General features: G+C 56.9%; 2 protein-coding genes across 4 annotated transcripts in view; both read right to left on the bottom strand.

Annotated features, from left to right (window-relative positions):
- SEMA6B (semaphorin 6B) overlaps positions 1 to 18,431 on the bottom strand; it is a 93,600-nt gene that overhangs the window by 21,751 nt on the left and 53,418 nt on the right. For 2 of the 3 annotated variants that reach the window (XM_030540593.1, XM_030540592.1), the window contains exons 2-8: positions 15,080 to 15,219; positions 14,313 to 14,442; positions 8,156 to 8,216; positions 7,590 to 7,652; positions 3,654 to 3,755; positions 1,547 to 1,637; positions 209 to 328 (exon numbers count right to left, since the gene is read on the bottom strand). In XM_030540593.1, coding sequence (XP_030396453.1) covers positions 209 to 328; positions 1,547 to 1,637; positions 3,654 to 3,755; positions 7,590 to 7,652; positions 8,156 to 8,216; positions 14,313 to 14,442; positions 15,080 to 15,188 — 676 coding nt within the window. In that variant the 5' untranslated portion in view covers positions 15,189 to 15,219. Of the gene's footprint in view, positions 1 to 208; positions 329 to 1,546; positions 1,638 to 3,653; positions 3,817 to 7,589; positions 7,653 to 8,155; positions 8,217 to 14,312; positions 14,443 to 15,079; positions 15,220 to 18,431 lie in introns of those variants that run through there. The other variant, XM_030540594.1, reaches the window with a different exon arrangement.
- On the bottom strand, positions 1,644 to 3,643 carry LOC115638705. The gene is made up of 2 exons (XM_030540616.1): positions 2,756 to 3,643; positions 1,644 to 2,716 (listed from the first exon to the last, which is right to left on the bottom strand). Exons 1-2 carry the CDS (start codon positions 2,894 to 2,896, stop codon positions 2,042 to 2,044), a joined length of 816 nt encoding a protein of 271 aa, XP_030396476.1. The 5' UTR covers positions 2,897 to 3,643; the 3' UTR covers positions 1,644 to 2,041.

Here is an 18,431-nt window from a genome sequence, read left to right as displayed (position 1 = left end):
CTCGCCCTGAGACAGGGCCTGGCGGGAGTGGCCCGGGAGCAGTGTAGGGGTAGCTGCCACAGGAGCCTCCAAGATGAGCAACTTTCTAAGGCAGCAGGTAACTCAGCCCCCACATCAGATCCAGCTTGGTCCCTAGGACAGAACATTCTCCCCCTCCCCCTACCCCACTGGGAATGGCCTCTGGGCCTCTGTAGGGATGGGAAACCACCTTTGAACCACTTGGAGTCATGCTTGACGGTGCGCAGAGTGGGGCTGTCCCCCAGGCTCCGGTAGATCACCGTGTCGATTGCCAGGAAATCCGTCACCGTGGCTGTGAACAGCATCCCGCCTGCCAAGGAGAGAGAGGAAATAGATAGATTGATAGATACTGGGGTGATAGACAGCTATTGGGGTGTGTATGGAGACAGATAGATAGATAGATAGATATTGGGGTGTGTATGGAGACAGAGATAGATAGATAGATAGATAGATAGATAGATAGATAGATAGATAGATAGATATTGGGGTATGTATGGGGATAGATAGATAGATAGATATTGGGGTGTGTATGGAGACAGAGATAGATAGATAGATAGATAGATAGATAGATAGATAGATAGATATTGGGGTATGTATGGGGATAGATAGATAGATAGATAGATATTGGGGTGTGTATGGAGACAGAGATAGATAGATAGATAGATAGATAGATAGATAGATATTGGGGTATGTATGGGGATAGATAGATAGATAGATATTGGGGTATGTATGGAGATAGATAGATAGATAGATAGATAGATAGATATTGGGGTATGTATGGGGATAGATAGATAGATAGATATTGGGGTGTGTATGGAGACAGAGATAGATAGATAGATAGATAGATAGATAGATAGATATTGGGGAACATATGGGGATAGATAGATAGATAGATAGATAGATAGATAGATAGATAGATAGATAGATAGATATTGGGGAACATATGGGGACAGATAGATAGATAGATATTGGGGAACATATGGGGATAGATAGATAGATATTGGGGTATGTATGAGGAGAGAGAGAGAGAGAGAGAGAGATAATGAGAGAGAAAAGGTGGGCGACGTGATATCTTTTATTGGACCGACGTCTGCTGGTGCTAGAGAAGCTGCCGAGCGACAGCGAGCTGAAGACAAGCTCTGTGTAGCTCAAAAGCTCGTCTCTTTCACGAACAGACGTTGGTCCAGTAACAGATATGACCTCACCCACCTTGTCTCTCTCATATCCTGGGACCAACACGGCTACCACAACACTGCAAGACAGACAGATAAATGGGTATTTATCGGAGTCGACGGACAAAATGACAAAAGGAAGGTAAGTAAAGCAAAAGAAAAAATGAACAAACGAAAGAAAGAAAGAAGGAAGAAAATCAAAAAGACAACGAAGCCGCCAATTTGGCATGTTGTCCCGCAGGCCAGGTGGGCTCACTTCGGGGAGCTCAGCACTGAGTCCAAGCAGAGACGTTCCCCTCCACCCCCCACCCGCCCCCACCCGCCCAAGAGCAGGGAGCAGGCTGGGTGGTACTGACCTGTGAAGAGGGCGACATTGGCATGTTTGGGATCGTAGGGGCACCGGGCCATGCCGCTGATGCTGTCTCCAATGGGCTCCAAGGTGTCCATCTAAGGAGAGGGAGAGAGGTGATAAGTTCGCACCGGGGCCTGACAACTCCCAGCCTCCCCGCACTCGCCCACGAACAGCAAACTCAGCAGGCGACTAAAGCCAGGCCCCTAAATCCACAACCAGGCAACTCATTAAGTGACTGGCCTGTCGGGGTGCCGAGTGCTGCCACCATGCTGGGTGCTGGGCACACACACAGACCCAGCCTCAAAGACCTTACAGTCTAAATGGGCAAAGAAGGGGAAACTGAGGCACGGCGAGGGGAAATGACTTGCCCACGGTCACACCCCAGAGACGGCAATAGAACCTGTCTCTCCTGAGCCCCAGGCTGGGCCAGGCTGCCTCTCATACAGCCTGCACCCCCATCCCCTCTTGGCTTCAGGAGGTTCCCCAGGCTCCTGCCCCATCAGCCTGGTGCCATCAGATCCATGCCTGAGCGGGGGCCACTCTCTAGTTTAGGTCCCACCCGCTTAGGAGTCCCACCACGGACGCCTCCTTGGCTTCTCCCTGGAACATGCTGCTCCCTGGCCTGTCTTGTCCTGCTCTGCTGTGCCAGGGGACGACAGCAGCGCGGGTTAGTGTCATCTGTTCCCATCAATATTGGATACACTGTGACTCTTTGCCTTGCGCCCTGCTTCACCGCTCCCTCCCGGGCTCTTCGTTGCTCGGCCTCCTTCGCGCTGGGTCGGGGCCTTCCTGCAGCCCGGCCTCCTTCGCACCGGGCCGGGCCTTTCACCACAGCCCAGCCTCCTTTGCGCCAGGCCAGGCCCTTCACCGCAGCCTGGCCTTCTTTGCGCCGGACCAGGCCCTTCACCGCAGCCCAGCCTCCTTCACGCTGGGCTGGGCCCTTCGCCACAGCCCGGCCTCCTTCGCACCGGGCTGGGCCCTTTGCCACAGCTCGGCCTCCTTCGCGCCGGACCAGGCCCTTCACCGCAGCCCGGGCTCCTTCGTGCCGGGCCGGACCCTTTGCCATAGCCTGGCCTCCTTCACCCCGGGCCAGGCCCTTCACCGTAGCCTGGCCTTCTTCACGCCGAGCCGGGCCCTTTGCCATAGCCTGGCCTCCTTCGCGCCAGGCCGGGCCCTTCACCACAGCCCGGCCTCCTTCACACCGGGCCGGTACCTTCACCGTAGCCCGGCCTCCTTCGCACTGGGCCAGGACCTTTGCAGAACTGGTGCTTATCAGCTCTGCGTTCTGTCTGTCCTCTGGGGCCTGGCAAGGAGGTGACCGGGGTTCAGCATAGGGAGCAGGGACAGCCCCCATGGGGAGATGCAGAGATCCGGGCCTGATGAGGGAATGTCTCCAGTGCACTGTGTTGCCCCATTGACACCCTCCCCCCAGCTTTGCTCCATCCCAGAAGCTTGCCCCAAGCACCACAGGCAGTTCCCCTAGGGCTGGGCCGCTGCCACTGCTCCTTGCTCCCCAGGGCAAGGGGGATGCAGTGGGTGCTCATGCCCTGCACTTTGCCCGACCCCTCTGCCCGCGCTGAGGAGCATAAGGAAAGCAGCCCCAGAAGGAACAGGGCACCGTGTGCCCAAAGGGGAGAGTCCCCAGGCAGGGCAGGGGGGTCAGGGAAATACACTTGTACAGTCAGTGATTAAATGACACAGAGACCCACAAATGCTACACAGGGGCCCATGCTACACATGTGGGACTCTGCACATGCGAACATACTATATATATATGTTACATGCCCAAACGATGCCTGCATGCTACACACGGACCCGCACGACATACACACCATACGTGCAGGACACACGCCAGCCACCGGAGCACGTACATGGGACACACACGCTCCACTCCACGCTAAACACATGAGCACGTGCCACATACACATGTTCGCGACACACATGGGACACACCCCCCTACGTGCATGAGTGCCGAACACGGGCAGACCCTGCGCACAGAGAGGTGCCCCCCGCCCCTTGCCCCTGACACACACAAGTGGGCCCCGCCCCGTGGGTAGACCCCCAAAGGCCGCGTTCTCCGTCCCTGGCTGGGTGGGGCGGGGGTGACTCACACTGTAGTTGGCGCAGATGGGGTTGAAGGCATTGGTCCCACACACGAAGAGCGTGCTCTCGTTTCTCACCAGCAGCACCTTGACGAAGTTCCGGCACTCTGCCTGGAGAGGACAGGGGAGGGGGGTCAGAGCCAGCGGCCCCGCCCAGCGCGCTGTGATTACGCTGCAGGGGAAGGAGTTGGGAAACGTTGCTTTGGGCCAACCTGAGAGGACGGGCCTGTTCCTGCTCATAGAACTCCTGGGCGTGGGGCGGGAGCCTGGTAACGGGGAGCAGAATTTGGCTTCATGCACTCAGCTGGCCAAACTGTGGGCTGGTCCGGCCACCTTGATGCCTGCTGGGCCCAGCACCGTGCCATGGGGTGAGGACCGCACCAGGCAGCAATCTCACTACATCAGGGAAAGCACAACCTTCAAAGGACATGGTCAGGGAGCCTTGCCCCACGTACGGTAAAGGTAAAGAAATACATCTCTCTCAGTCATCATGCACCCCGTATCCATCCATCCTATCTACCCAGTCACCCATCTTATCTATCCATCCATCCATCCATCCCTATTCGTCCCTATCCATCCACCCATCTACCCACCCACCTATCGAAACTATCCACCCATCCATCCATCCCTATCCCCCAACTATCCACCCATCCATCCCTACCGACCCACCCATCTATCCACCCCATGTATCTATCCATTCTATCTACCCATCCACCCATCTAATCTATCCATCCATCCATCCCCATTCATCCCTACCCATCCACCCATCTATCCACCTCCTGTATCTACCCATCCTATCTATCCTCCCACCCATCTAATCTATCCATCCATCCATCCCCATTCATCTCTATCCATCCATCCATCTACCCACCCACCCATCTAATCTATCCATCCACCCATCCATCCCTATCCATCCACCCATATACCCATCCCATGAATCACCCTGTATCCATCTATCCTATCTACCCAGCCACCCACCTAATCTATTTATCCATCCACCCATGCCTATTCATCTCTATCCATCCACCCATATATCCACCCCATATATCCATCCATCCTATCTACCCAGCCACCCATCTAATCTATCTATCCATCCATCCCCATTCATCTGTAGCTATTTAGCCATCCACCCATCTATCCACCCCATGCATCCCCCTACATTCACCCCCATGCATTCCTACCTAGCTAGCTACCCATTTCGGTGGTACGGAATACCTCTATCAATCCTCTATCAATCTCTTTATCTATCTATCTCTCCCTTCATTTGCATCCCCATCTATCCATCTCCATGCACACCCTCTATAAACTCCACCTATCTCTAAGCAAACCCCTCTATCTATCTAGTCATCTAGCTAGCAATGTCTCCCTGTTGCTTTTGTTTTTAAATCTAGGCTGGAACAGTTTTCTGCTTCTATTTAAAACGCTCTGGAGGGTTTGCACTGAGAACACTGCAGTGTGACTGGGCTATGCCTGGGAACCCAGACATCCCACTAGTTAAAGGCTTCGCTTAGCTTCATTGTCCAATTGGAGGAAAATGCCAAAAGGGGACAATATGCATGCACAGAGGCAACAAAGAGGTGTTAAAAATCCATCCAGCCTTAGTCATCTGTGATGCCGTTGGCTGCCCAGGTGAGGGAATGATTTTGCATGCCGGATTCGTAACCTGACAGTGGCCCTTTTAACCTTGCACAGAGGCATCACTGGCTGGATGCAGATGGGCTCCTTCTGCCAGCTCCAGGTGCCACTCCAGATGGCAGGGTGGACACAAACAGATGAGAGGCAAGGTTAGGGGCAGATGGTCACCTGCACCCCCCACAGTTGGCCCTCGTGAACCAAAGCTCCAGGAACGAGGCCTTAAAAAATGTGCAGTGGGGAAAAAAAAAAAAAGAATCCAACCAAGCACCTTAAAGCGCCATTTTTCCAGGCCTGCTAGGAAACCATGGAAACACGCATTCATGCGCTTTGATTGGGAAACAAAGAGAGGCCGAAAACCTGTGAAGCTGCCTGGGCAGAGAGACAAGACGTGAGCAAGGGCAGGGGTGGATGGAAACCGCTGAAAATGCTTCTGCAAAGCTCAGAGGTGCGGGAGAGGCTGCGGGGGCCGGGTGTGTGCCCGTGCGAGGCTCAGGAACCTGCCAGGGGTTCCAAGTTGCTGTTGATGAGCGTTCCCTCATTTGCAAGGAATAAAAACTGGTCTTGGTTTGGGGATGGGGAGGGGGATGGGGAGGGCAACAGTCCTTTAAACCCTCACCTGTGCCCCATGTCAGGCTCCAAAATTTAAAAAAACCTCAGATCAACAGAAAGGGGTAATTAACCAAAAAAATCTCCACCGGCAACTGTTCAAAAAATTAAGAAGTAAAAATTCCCCAGCAGCCTCAGAGCCCCAATCCCAACAGCCTTGTAACCCGGGCTGGAGAAGCTGAAAATGAAACTGACTAGGGAGAGCCGTGAAACTGACGAGCCTGTTTTCCTTCTTCCCAGGAGCCAGCCTGGTTGTTCAAACCCTCTGTGTGTGTTCGGAGCTGAGGCGTTATTTGTCAAATGGAGAAGACGAGGAGGGAATTTATCAAAGGCAGAAAGGGAAGGGTAGGTGCCCACCCCCCACTGAAAGTCTAGGGGAGTTGGGTGCTTAGGTCCAATTTCTGCCTTTTGAAAAGCCTTCCCCCAAGACAGGCACAATGTCCACACCTGGGTGCCTATGGTTAGGCACTTGACGTTGGATTTTCAAACAGGACTGGGACCCTGAGATAACCATGTAAATAGCTGGATTCTCACAGGCGCCCATTGGATTGAGTTAGAGAGGGAGGCTTGAGTGAAGGGTGATACAGAGACTGGGAAGTGGGTGTTGAAAGAGAACACACTGTAGGGAGAGGAGTGGGAAAGAAAGGGAATGGGGGGGGTTGTGCTGCCGATCAGCCAAAACTTCCACTGCACGGATGCTGCAGGTAGTCCGTACCACCGAAATTGAGGCCACTTGTACAGAGGTGTCTAGGTATGGACTCGCGGCTACAGGCTAATGGAACTGGGATCTCAAATGCCACGAGAATTCAGTGGGAACCGGGTGCCCAATTCCATTAGGTTCTCTTGAAAATCCCACTCTCAGACCCCAAAGTCTGAAAACGTTGACCTCCGATGTTTTAGGACGATTGTGGGTCAGATTCTCCCATCCCTTACACTGGGTGTCGATCTGGAGTAATTCTTTGGGTGTGAACAGATTCACTCCCAATTCAAACTGGTGTAAGCGGGCTCAGAGTCTGGCCCTCAGATGTTTAACGAGATAGCACCCCGTTCAGCTAATGCTGATTTAATCCACTTCCTGGCTGTAATTGTGAGCCAGAGCTCCCGCTGGCCTGGGTTCGGATCCAGCGGGGCACCAGGCCGCCACTCTCTGGGGAGCCTGGTGCTCTGCCGTTTTCAGCCTGAGGAGGCATTAATGGAATCTGGAAATTGGATTTCTCACCGATTATGAGATGTGTCTGTTCTGATCACCAGACCAGAAATAATTAATTACAAAGCCAATTATACTAGCATCTAATAAATCACATTTGACACAAATGTTTGCAGAGAGTTAAAAGGCAGAGAGTATGACAAACGCAGCTCACGGTGGGGCCCACGCCGATCACCCCACAGCGAGCGGAAAGGCAAAGGGGGGAGCTGGCCAGAGAGCTGGAGCACCAAACAAGGCCAGTGTGCTCAGTGAATAGTTGTGGGAGTGGGCGTATTGGCAGCAGTGATCCCGGCGCACGCCCACGCTGGGAGCGTGAATCCTGGCACCAGTGTGCACAGCGTGGTGCCACTATTTTGAGTGATGGTGAGCAACTTGGAGTCCTAGCCTGAGAGGAGTGGGGGGCAGAGAGCTGGGGCAATATACAGGGGATACCTCACTTCCCCTCCAGCCCCCCCCCCGCCCCTGCAGGCCAGGCAGGGGGCAGGCCGCATCCTTACCTCATGCTTCCCCTTCATCCGGCAGATGCTGATGTCGTGCGGGTTCGACCCCCACGTCAATTTCTGGGTATAAAAGCAACAAGGAACTCAGGTCAAACTCAGGTGAGCGAAAGGTCCAGATTTCCTCCAGCCGTAGCTGCAGCTGCTCCCCCTGCACAGAGTTAGCCTCACCCTGCCATAGCCATCAGCGAGATGAGTTGGCTGGGTCTCAGCTCCCTGCATTGGGCACATTGCTGGAAGCTGCCTGAGCATCTCTATGCACAGAGGGAAGAGACCAGCCCAGGCATGCTGCCCCCTGCATGCCAGTGGTGACCTCAGGGGCTGGGCTGACGTCTGTACCTCGGACACCTGCTCAGGGCTTCTAATTGCTAGGAGCCCCCGGGGCTGTGTGACCTGCTCCTGGAACTGCCTGGAGAGATCCTGCGCTCAGGCTCCCACCCCAAGGCAGCAGCTTCGCTCTGAGCCCATGAATAAGTGAGGCCGGTCCCTGGCAGAGGCATGGGGGGCCAGCCCCAGGGGCCTGGGAGAGACCTGCAGTGCCGCCAAACCCAAGGCCCGGCACTTACCCGCTGGTAGCGCATCTCGCTGGCTGTGGCAGGCTCCAGGCTCACCCGGTACAGGTTATCTCTGGTGGAAGAGAAGGTGGGCAGGTGCCTGAGAGAGTGCTAGGCCATGGAGGTGAATGTTATACACAGCCCTACACAACCCACACGCACACAAAACGCTCCTCAACCCACACTGCCAGCCCCCATCACACATCCTCCAAAACATCTCCAACCTCTCCCTACCAACCTACCCACTCATAACACACATCCCTGAGTCACCCCCCAAAAACCTCCCCCGTATGCACCCCAATTCATTCCCAAATCCCCAAACAAACCTAACCACTCATAACACACAAACGAGTCACCAGCAGTCACCCACTCATAACCCACCTCTCAAACACCAATACCACCCCCCAACACATGACAATCTCTAGGATTGTCCTACCACACAGTCACACTCACACACATTCCTAAACAACTCCAAGTCCCCAAACAAAAATGCTCCCCAAACACCACCCCTTCCTCCTCCACCCCATGGCACACCCCCACACTAGTGTAAGAGCCGGGCCTGGTGGGTGGGGCAGGCTGTTCCCTGGCCAGTTGAGGGCATTTTCCCAGTTTGACATGGGAAGCACTCCACTGGCCGCTCTGACTGTGGGGCACATGGTGTCCGTGACGGGAAAGGGACAGCGGGGTCTGGGGGAGCACAGGGCCTGTGCCGCCAGCCCCAGAAGGCCCTGTGTCCCAGACTCATCCCAGGGCAACAGGCAGGGATGCCCAGGGCTCCCAGGGCGGGCCGGCCATGTGCCCCACGCAGGCTCCAGGTGGCCGGCAGCAGAGCTGGGCACTAGCACAGGGCACTGTATGGCCAAGCAAAGCCGTATCCCCACAGCTAGCGTTGTCCTTGCAGAGGGCACGGAGAGGCAGGGGGGACCCAAGGCTGGGCGCACGAGGCTGGGCACAGCCAGCAGCGGGTGAGAGGAAGGTTAGCAGAGCAGGGCGGAGGGATGGGTGCTAACTTCCGCGCTGCCAGAGCACCGGACGCCTGAGGCTCCCCTGCCTCCCCCGCCACCCGCCAGTGTGTTCGGACTGACACGCGTCTGCCATCGGCGTGGGAGACGCTACATCCATCCGTCACCGTGACAATCCCGCCCCCCCCAAACCCCTCTCCCACAGCCTGTTCTGCGCAGCTGGGGGGTGGCCAAAGCTCCTCTCCAGGGACAGGAGGGGGGATCCCCATGGGGAGCAGAGGTCTTCACCAGGGAAGGGAGGAGGGGTCCCAGTGGGATGGGGAGAGGGGGAGCCCTGTGCTCCAAGCCTCCTCCCTGGAGCTAAGGATCACATCCGAAGGCTATTTCAAAGAGATGCCTTCCTAGGACCTTTCCCCCCAGCTCCCTCCCCATTTCCACCACTGGCTACTATATACTTCCCAAATACCCCCACCCTGCCACTGGTCCCTGCCCCCTTTCCTGCCCTCTGGCCCCTTCCCATCCCTGCATACCCACCCCTTCCAGCAACCAGCTGGTCCCTGTGCCTCTTCCACTCCTCCACATCCCCCCCACAGGTGGTTCACGGTGCCCCCCCTGTGATGCAGTAGGGACTGTGTGAGGAGTGGGAGAGCAGGGGAGGACTTTAGGGGATGGACGATGCCAGGGCCTGTAACCTGAGCTAGGTAAGGGAGGGGAAAGGTCAACACCTTTGCCCGGGAAGGGGACAAAGGAAGGGAGTGGCAAGAGGGAAGCAGTTTGAGTTTGGGCTTGGGGCTGGATGGGCAGAATTCAGGGTATCCTAGCTAGGATCCAAGCACCCTGAAAGCCCAGATGGACTCGGTGGAGGGGTCCTGACTGTGCCTGCAAGCTCTGCTGTAACCTGTGTTCCTGTTGTCCAATAAACCTTCTGTTTTACTGGCTGGCTAAGAGTCACTGTGGGTCCCCGGAAGAGGGGTGCAGGGCCGGACTCCCCCACACTCCGTGACACCCCCCTTACCCCACCTGACTGGCTCCTGCATCAATTACAAGTGATGGTGCATTAATGAACCTCCAGGAAACTTCCCCCTAATTGCTGTCTCCTGGGGCTCTGGCAAACGAGCAGAGCCGCATCCTCATTAGAGGCAGAGGCCTGCAAGCCGGGGGGAGAAGAGATGCCTCCGGGTCACTCTTCTCAGCCCCATCAGGGATGTGGAGCTGCTGGCCGAAAATTCCTTCTCTAAGGAAGCTGCATCATCCCCTGCTCATCCAGCTGCTGCCGAACTGCCCTCCCCCTCCCCCAGTGCCAGGCAAAGAGTTTGCGGAGAGAACAGGGGCGAGTCGCACACACCTGCTGGGGCCTCCTAGGAGATGGGGTCTGGGTGACAAATCAGGGCATGGCCACTTAATGGTGGGGTAGGGTGGGGGGTGATTATAGCACCTATTGAATCACTGGGGATGGGCAGAAGCCCGCCCACATCCTAAGGGGAGGAGCCACCAGAACCAGTAATCAAATCATTCCAGGGGACATGACATGAAACATCAGGGCCGGGAGTGAAAGTGACAGGGACAAATGCAGGGATCCAGAGCGGGACACCAGTCAGAGAACCCCGGACAGTGCCCACTGCTCCTCAGGCAGCCAGGAGACACGGCCCAGAGGAACTCCACCCAGAGATGTGCCTTGAGGGGGGATCAGAAATAGGCTCTGCTGTCGCAGAATCCCCGCTCCCCCCAGTCCAACTTCCTCCTCCTGGTAGGGTGGATGGCCACCTTGAGCAGCGTCAGGAGGAGGTTGACGAGGCGGTCTCGCGACTTCGTGGGGACACGGACGGGGTGTGCATAAATCAGGAGTTGCAGGGAAAAGTGCAGCAGGACTGGAGGAGGAGGAGGTTCTGGAGGAGCCAGAAGAGGAGCTGCAACCTGGTGCACTCGATGTAAATGCCTGCCAGGGTCTCCCTCTTGCTGTGAAAGGGGCAGGTGTTGGGGGAGGTGGTACGCACCCGTGCTCACAGCTCTGCGAAGGAGCCACCAACTAACATCCCCAGCGGGCTGTGGGACCAGGGTGGAGCACGGGCTGGCCCACCGGGGCTCCCCACCCTACGTGGGGGGAAGTAGGTCCTGCCACTTGGTGTCAGGGTGGGACACAAGGGTGAAGAAATGAAGGGTGTGGAGGGACTTATGAGGAGAGGCTGAGAGAACTGGATTATTTAGCTTGCAGAAGAGACGAATGAGGGGGGATTTGATAGCTGCTTTCAGCTACCTGAAAGGGGGTTCCAAAGAGGATGGATCTAGACTGTTCTCAGTGGTACCAGATGACTGAACAAGGAGCAATGGTCTCAAGTTGCAGTGGGGGAGGTTTAGGTTGGATATTAGGAAACACTATTTCACTAGGAGGGTGGTGAAGCCCTGGAATGGGTTCCCTAGGGAGGTGGTGGAATCTCCTTCTCTACAGGGTTTTTAAGGCCCAGCTTGACAAAGCCCTGGCTGGGATGATTTAGTTGGGGATTGGTCCTGCTTTGAGCAGGGGGTTGGACTAGATACCTCCTGAAGTCCCTTCCAACCCTGAGATTCTATGATTCTATGATGGGATGAAGGGAATGATTCTTGGGCCCTGCATCCACAGTATCCCAAGCGCATGGCAGCTCCATTGCTCCAGCCCTGCCTGACCCGGCTCTGGGGGAAATCACGCGGCTCTCGCTGGCAATTTGTTTCTCAATCTGGCTTTTTATGCTGATTTATGGGGGTGGTTTCCACCATAATCGGTGCAGTTAAGTGGCAGCCTTGGATGTGAAAAGTTCGCTGCCTAAGTGCTGCTGCCGGTGTGTAAGTGCTGAGGCAAAATTATGATTCATGGAGCCGATCTGGGAGTGGGTAATTTATGCTCTGAGTGGCCAGATCTGTTTTTATTCATCTCAATTAAACTTGGATGGCAAAAACCGATACATTTGGGCTAATGAATGGACAAGTTAAATACACATTTATATTCATTTGTGTTCTAATGCTCGTGGGCTGGCGTGCCCGGCACGAAGCCCCCAGACAACAGTGCCAGGAAAACGTTCCCTTCTCGGCACCCGCCAGCAGGGGGGCCCAGATGTTGCCCAGCCAAGGGCTATGCTGGGAATACGCTGGGCAGGGGCCCAGGGCTGCCTGCTTTGGTGGAGCATGATGTACCCCTCCTTTTTTAACACTGATGCAGCCTACAGAAACTACAGTTCCCAGCATGCATTGCTCAAGCTGAGCAGAAAGCCACTCAGAGCTAGATGGAGCACTGCATGCTGGGATCTGTAGTCTTCTACAGCCCACATCCCCTCCACAAGGAGAGGCAGAGTATTGCATGCTGGGCCCTGTAGACTTTGGGGTTCACACCTCCTCTCAGGTCTAGGTGGAGCATTGCATGCTGGTATCCAGAGCAGGTGCAGCCTGGGCAACAGCAGGGCAAGAGTCCTCTCAACTAACTGCCTGGCCAATGTGCCACAACCCTGCCCTGGAGACATCAGCCTCCAGGGCCCAGTCAGTCCCAGACTCCACTGCCGACCAAACTGACGGCTGCAGCGGCAGTTGTATGAGGCAGCCTCCTGATCAGGACTCAGACTGGGCTGGGCTAGAAATGACACTGGCCGCCACGGCTCTGCAGGGCTGAAGGTTGAGCCTGGCTAGCGAAGGCCAGCCTTGAAACCAAGGTGGTGGGTCAATGGCAGTCCGTGGAGATGATCTCTCTTCCAACAGTGGCCAATCCAGGTGCCCCAGAGGAAATGAACAGAACAGGGAATCACAAAGTGATCCATCCCCTGTCACCCATTCCCAGCTCCTGGCACACACAGGCTAGGGACACCATCCCTGCCAATAGCCATTGATGGACCTATCCACCATGAATTTATCTAGTTCTTTTTTGAACCCTATTATAGTCTTGGCCTTCACAACATCCTCTGGCAAAGAGTTCCACAGGTTGACTGTGCATTGGGTGATGAAATATTTCCTTTTGTTTGTTTTAAATCGGCTGCCTATTAATGTCATTTGGTGACCCCTCGTTCTTGTGTTATGAGGAGTAAATAACACTTCCTTATCTACTTTCTCTGCACCCGTCATGATTTTATAGGCCTCTATCATATCCCGCTTTAGTCATGGTGAGGCATGATTTCCCTTTACAGAAACCATGTTGACTCTTCCCCAACAAATTGTGTTCATCCAGCCAACACACAAAGCCCAGAATTGCAGATCCGCCGCTGTGTTTACAAATGATAGTTGCGTGTTTCATTAACCAGCCACTGAGATGGAAAGCCTAGTTCAAAGTCATATCAAGTTATACGCTCAGAACTGGCTTTCGGCCTTTACAAGGGAGGGGTCACAGAGCTGTGAGCCACGTATTGGGGTCCCCCTGTGAGGGGAGGAGTCACAGAGCTGTGAGACACATGTGGGGTCCCCATGTGAAGGGCAGGGTCACAGATCTGTGAGACTCATAGGGAGGGCTCCATGTGAGGGGAGGGAAGTCACATGGTGGGGTGTGTGAGATGCAGGTTTTGGGGTCCTCTCTGTGGGGGGAGAAGACAGAGGATAGCAGGTCAGAACCAACAATCAGGGCCACCGTTGTTGGAGGGCCAGACAGCAGAGGCCCATTAATGACTCACAGGGGGGCGCATTGGCATCAATGGAGCACTGAACCCCCATTTCCATTATCACATGGGGGGCTGGACCCCATCTCTGGGGGACCTCAGCCCATCCTCCACTCTCACCAGCGTCCTCTCTCCCCCTCCCTCCCTGTAGGCTACAGGTTGCTATGGCGCACCTGGGTGCACCTCCCCAGGTTCTGCCTGTTTGGGACTCAGGCTGTGGAGTGCACCCCCCACACACCTGTCCTGTCCCCTCCCCTGGCCTGGCCTACTGGTCCTCTGGGTCTTCCCCTGCCACTCCACCATGCCAGCCTGCAGGAAAGGAGGAGGAAGCGGAAAGGACAGCTGGGAGCACAGAGATCTCCTGCCCCTACTTCTCCCCCCCAGTCCCCGAATCCCCTCCTGCTCCCCTGACCCCCTCAATCCCCTTTCACCCCCCACACCCCAGATCCCTCTCCTCTTTCCCCCATTTCTTGCCCTGGCTCCCCAGGACTCTTCTCTTCTCTGCATTCCGTGTCTTGTATCTTGGGGAGGGGGCACCCAGACATCTCTGGGGCATGGGGCCCCATTAGAGAGGGATGCCCAGCCCTGCGAAGGGGGCGTTACCTGTCGCCGATGTACAGAGTCCTGTTGACCTTCAACATGCGCTGGATGTTAAGTCTCTCTGCCCCGCTGCCGTCCAGGCTGGAGAAGTGGCTCAGCCCGCTGCCCACGAACACCGAGTAGTGCTTCACATCTGCCAGGGGAGAGCAGCACCCGCTAGCTCCCCCTCTTCAACAGCACCCCTGCTCTGCCCTCCCCCAGCCCCCGGCCCCACTGCTCTGGTCTTGCCCAGGCCATAGGCGAGCTGAGTTTTGCAGCCCCAGCTGAGCCGGGGGTTCTCACCCATCAAATCGGTTTGATTGGTCAGGAGCGAGGTTCTGCCCCCGGCCTCGGTGATGCCCCTCAATCCTGACCTGTAGACACTCCCATCTTTGGCTTGGAATAGCCTCCCACCGCCCCTAGCTCTGCCAATGTCCCACCCCTCCAGTACCAACCCAGCCTCCACACGCCAGGCCACCTGCTCAACCTGACGCATCCGGCCTGACCTCCCTGCAGCCGCCCCCTGCGTCCCAAAGCAGCTGCCACCTGCACCCCGATGCAGCCCCCTGTTCTGTCAGCGTCCTGCCCCTGTGCTCCCCTGCATCTGCCCCAAGATGGGACCCAATGTTCCAAGTGAAACCGGGGTTGGGGAGATTGGCGAGCGAACGCCCCCCTTTCGTCCCCCCAGGAACCCGCACTGTAAAGTTGGCTGAGGGCCCCTCTGGGCCAGACTGTGCCCCCACTAGCTCTTCCTTGCCTGGTCCCCCTCGCTTCCACAGTCCCTCACTTACAGTCTCCGGGGGCCACGCTAATGGGCCCGGGCTCTTCAGGGAACGCGGCGTCGGCTGCCCCCTCCAGCAGCAGCAGCAGCAGGATGAGCAGAGCACAAGGCGGAGTCATGGTCTCCGGGAGGGACGGGCGCCCTTCACACCTGCGGGGGCACAGAGAGACAGGGGGTGCAGTGGTGGTCAGCAGCCAGCAGGGGGCAGGCAGAGAAAACCAGCCCCCCCCACCCCCCCCCACACACATACCCACACCCCTGCCCCCAAAAGGCGAGAAGGGGACGGAGAGGGAATGTCCGGCCGTTCCAGTTTGAAAGGCGCTAATGAAAGCAGCTGTTTGGCACCATCACGGCCTGCAATGGGGGGTGGGAAGGGGGCACGGCTCAGGTTTCCCCCTGCCCGGGGGACCAGCGAGGAGGGGGCTAGGGGGAGTCAGACAGACGCTCCCCACCCCCACTCGGCTCCATTACTGTTGGAGGGTCCCTTCCACACCGAGCTCTCGGCTCCTGCCTGTGTGGCCAGGATAGGGGAAGGCTGTGTGGGACTGGGGACCTGGGGTTTTAGCCCCAACTCTGGCAGGGGAATGATCCCGTGGTTAGAGCAAGGGGCTCTTGGGAGCCAGGACTCCTGGGTTCTGTTCCCGGTTCTGCCACTGACTCATGGTGCGACCCCACGCAAGTCCCACCCCCTCTGTGCAATGCTGCTGTGCCAAACTGGTGGTGACTGGGAACTGTTGTCCCAGCGCTGAAACTGCCCATGGTTGTTCCCAGAGACAGCAGGGAAAGAACCCAGACTCCTGTGTTCCCAAAGCACCGGCCCCGCCGCCGGGCACCCCTCTTGGCAGCAGCTGAGCAGCGTCCCATCCCTGCGGGAGCCCAGCGCTGCCTGAGGCCGGCTGCCAACCCTCCTCATAGAGGGTGGGACACAGGGAGGCCCGGCTGGGAAACTCTCTGCTCTTCCCAGGGGCCCTTGATCCCAGACCAGGGCACAGGCTGCCTGGATCACCGCTTGGGCAGAGGGGGCTTGGGGCAGAGGCTACTGGGCGGGGGGCCAAGAGCTGCTGTCTTTTGCCTCTGGAGGAGGCCCTGGGTGGGAGGGGATTGTTTCTTTGAAGGGTGAAGTAAGTGGGTCATTCCCAGACGAAAGAATCCCAAATATGCTGGGAAAAGCTGTTTTTTCCACGTCCTGCTCAGCCCCCTCCATCCATCCCCCATCTCTCGCTCTCCTTCCCTCTCCTCCACTTCCTCCTTCCCTCTCTCCCCCGCTCCTCTGTCATCCAACCCACTGCTCTGCCCCTAGCCCTCTCCTCCGGTCTCCCCAGCCCTCTCTCTCAAGCTCCAAGGAGGGCCATAGAAAGCAGGAAAATTTGATTTTGCAGAGACAGCATGGACCGGACTGCCCCGGGGGCCTTCCCTCCTGCCCCCCACATCCCTGATCATGCAGCGCAGGCCGCTAGTTCCTCTAGGTCTGGGCTCTCAGCCCCGTGGCACATCAGTGCCTCCTCCCAGGCACCCCCATGGGCATGATGTGTCCCCCAGCCCCAAGGACTGGATCAGAACCGAGCACAAGGAGACTGGAGCGCCGGGTCATCTAGCACCAGGGAATGTAAAACCTGGGCAGGTGGCTCGAAAGAGCTGTCCCAGCCTCCGCCCTCCCTGTGCTCCCCAGTGTCGCAGGAGGGTCTCGCTGGGTTTGGGGGTTCAGAGAGATGCTCTGGCTGGGTCCCAGTGTTTTCCCACCCAGGTACTGAGCAGGGGGCATTTTAGATTTTGTTCAACACTTCAGTGGCATAAAATCGACATGTAGGTGAGTGACAGAGATGGGGAGCTCACGGGGACAGCCACGCAACCCCCCGCCCCCACAACACAACCCTCGGCCCAGACCCCAGCACAACCCCTCCCGTGACACAACCCTCGGCCCAGACCCCCGCACAACCCCCACGACACAACCCACTGCCCAGACCCCAGCATACACCCCCCGGAAACAACCGACTGTTAGACCTCAGCACAACCCCTCCCAACACAACCCACTGCCCAGACCCCAGCACAACCCCCCCGACACAACCCACTGCCCAGACCCCAGCACAACCCCTCCCCCGACACAACCCTCTACCCAGACCCCAGCACAACCGCCCCTTGCCCCTGACACAACCCAGTGCTCAGATCCCAGCACAACCCCCCCGGAAACAACCCACTGTTAGACCCCAGCACAACACCCCCTAGACACAACCCACTGCCCAGACCCCAGCACAACTCCCCTGACACAACCCACTGCCCAGATCCCAGCACAACCCCCCCGACACAACCCACTGCCCAGACCCCAGGACAACACATCTGACAACCCCACTGCTCAGACCCCAGCAAAACACAACCGACTGCATAGACCCCAGCACAACCCCCCTGCCACAACCCACTGCCCAGACCCCAGCACAACCCCCCTGCCACGACCCACTGCCCAGACCCCAGCACAACACCCTATACACAACCCACTGCCCAGACCCCAGCACAACTTACCTGACAACCTGCTGCACAGGCCCCAGCAAAACACCCCAACACAACCCACTTCCCAGACCACAGCACAACACCCCCAACACAGCCCACTTCCCAGACCACAGCACAACCCTCCCAGACACAACCCACTTCCCAGACCCCAGCACAACACCCCCTACACAACCCACTGCCCAGACCCCAGCACAATCCCCCTGACAGAACCCACTGCCCAGACCCCAGCACAACCCCCCTGGACACAACCCTCTGCCCAGACCCCAACACTCAGGCCCGTAACCAGCATGTCATCTTGGATCCAGTCCTCCCTCTAGGGCCTCCCACCCAGGCTGCTTGTCTTCAACTCCAAGGCTCTTCACCACCTGGCCCCACCGACCCGTCAGCCCTTATTCAGTGTCGAGATGTTGACTCCTGCCTCTGACTGGCCCACTCGTTCCATCTCCAGACAAGCCCCTTTGTGCTTTCGCCCCTGCCACCCCTCACGCTGGGCAGACGCTCCCCGTAAACATCCACAACATCCTTTCAATCCCGCCACCAAACCTTCCTTTGCCCCGAGGCCTACACAAAACTAGACAGCGGTTCAGCAGCTGGGACACCCGTTCGTTTTGCTAACCCATATCGTATCATGTCCGTGCGTTTGCTCATCTGTCTGTCTGTCTCTGTTGTCTCTTGGCTGAGATTAGGGCAGGGGCTGTCTTTCAGTTGTGTGTCTGTACAGCGCGGAGCACCGTGGGAGAATACATAATAACTCGCAGCAGTCAAATGCAAGATAGCGATGCCCCCTCGTCACCCCCCAGCAGAAAGCGACAGGCATTGTACAGACAGAACAACACTCACACCCCGCCACAAAGATACAC

Source organism: Gopherus evgoodei, chromosome 22, assembly GCF_007399415.2.
Source record: "Gopherus evgoodei ecotype Sinaloan lineage chromosome 22, rGopEvg1_v1.p, whole genome shotgun sequence".
NCBI classification, from domain to species: Eukaryota; Metazoa; Chordata; order Testudines; family Testudinidae; genus Gopherus; species Gopherus evgoodei.
Note: the sequence above shows the minus strand (reverse complement) of the source record. Positions and strands in the feature narration are given on the sequence as shown.

Excerpts from the sequence above, each read along its gene's own strand:
- LOC115638705 (XM_030540616.1), bottom strand. The coding sequence starts at position 2,896 with ATGGGGGCTGTCCCTGCTCCCTATGCTGAACCCCGGTCACCTCCTTGC. Across the intron at positions 2,717-2,755 it reads GAGGCCGGGCTACGGTGAAG|GGCCCGGCCTGGCGCGAAGG; the intron begins GTACCGGCCCGG and ends GCTGTGGTGAAG.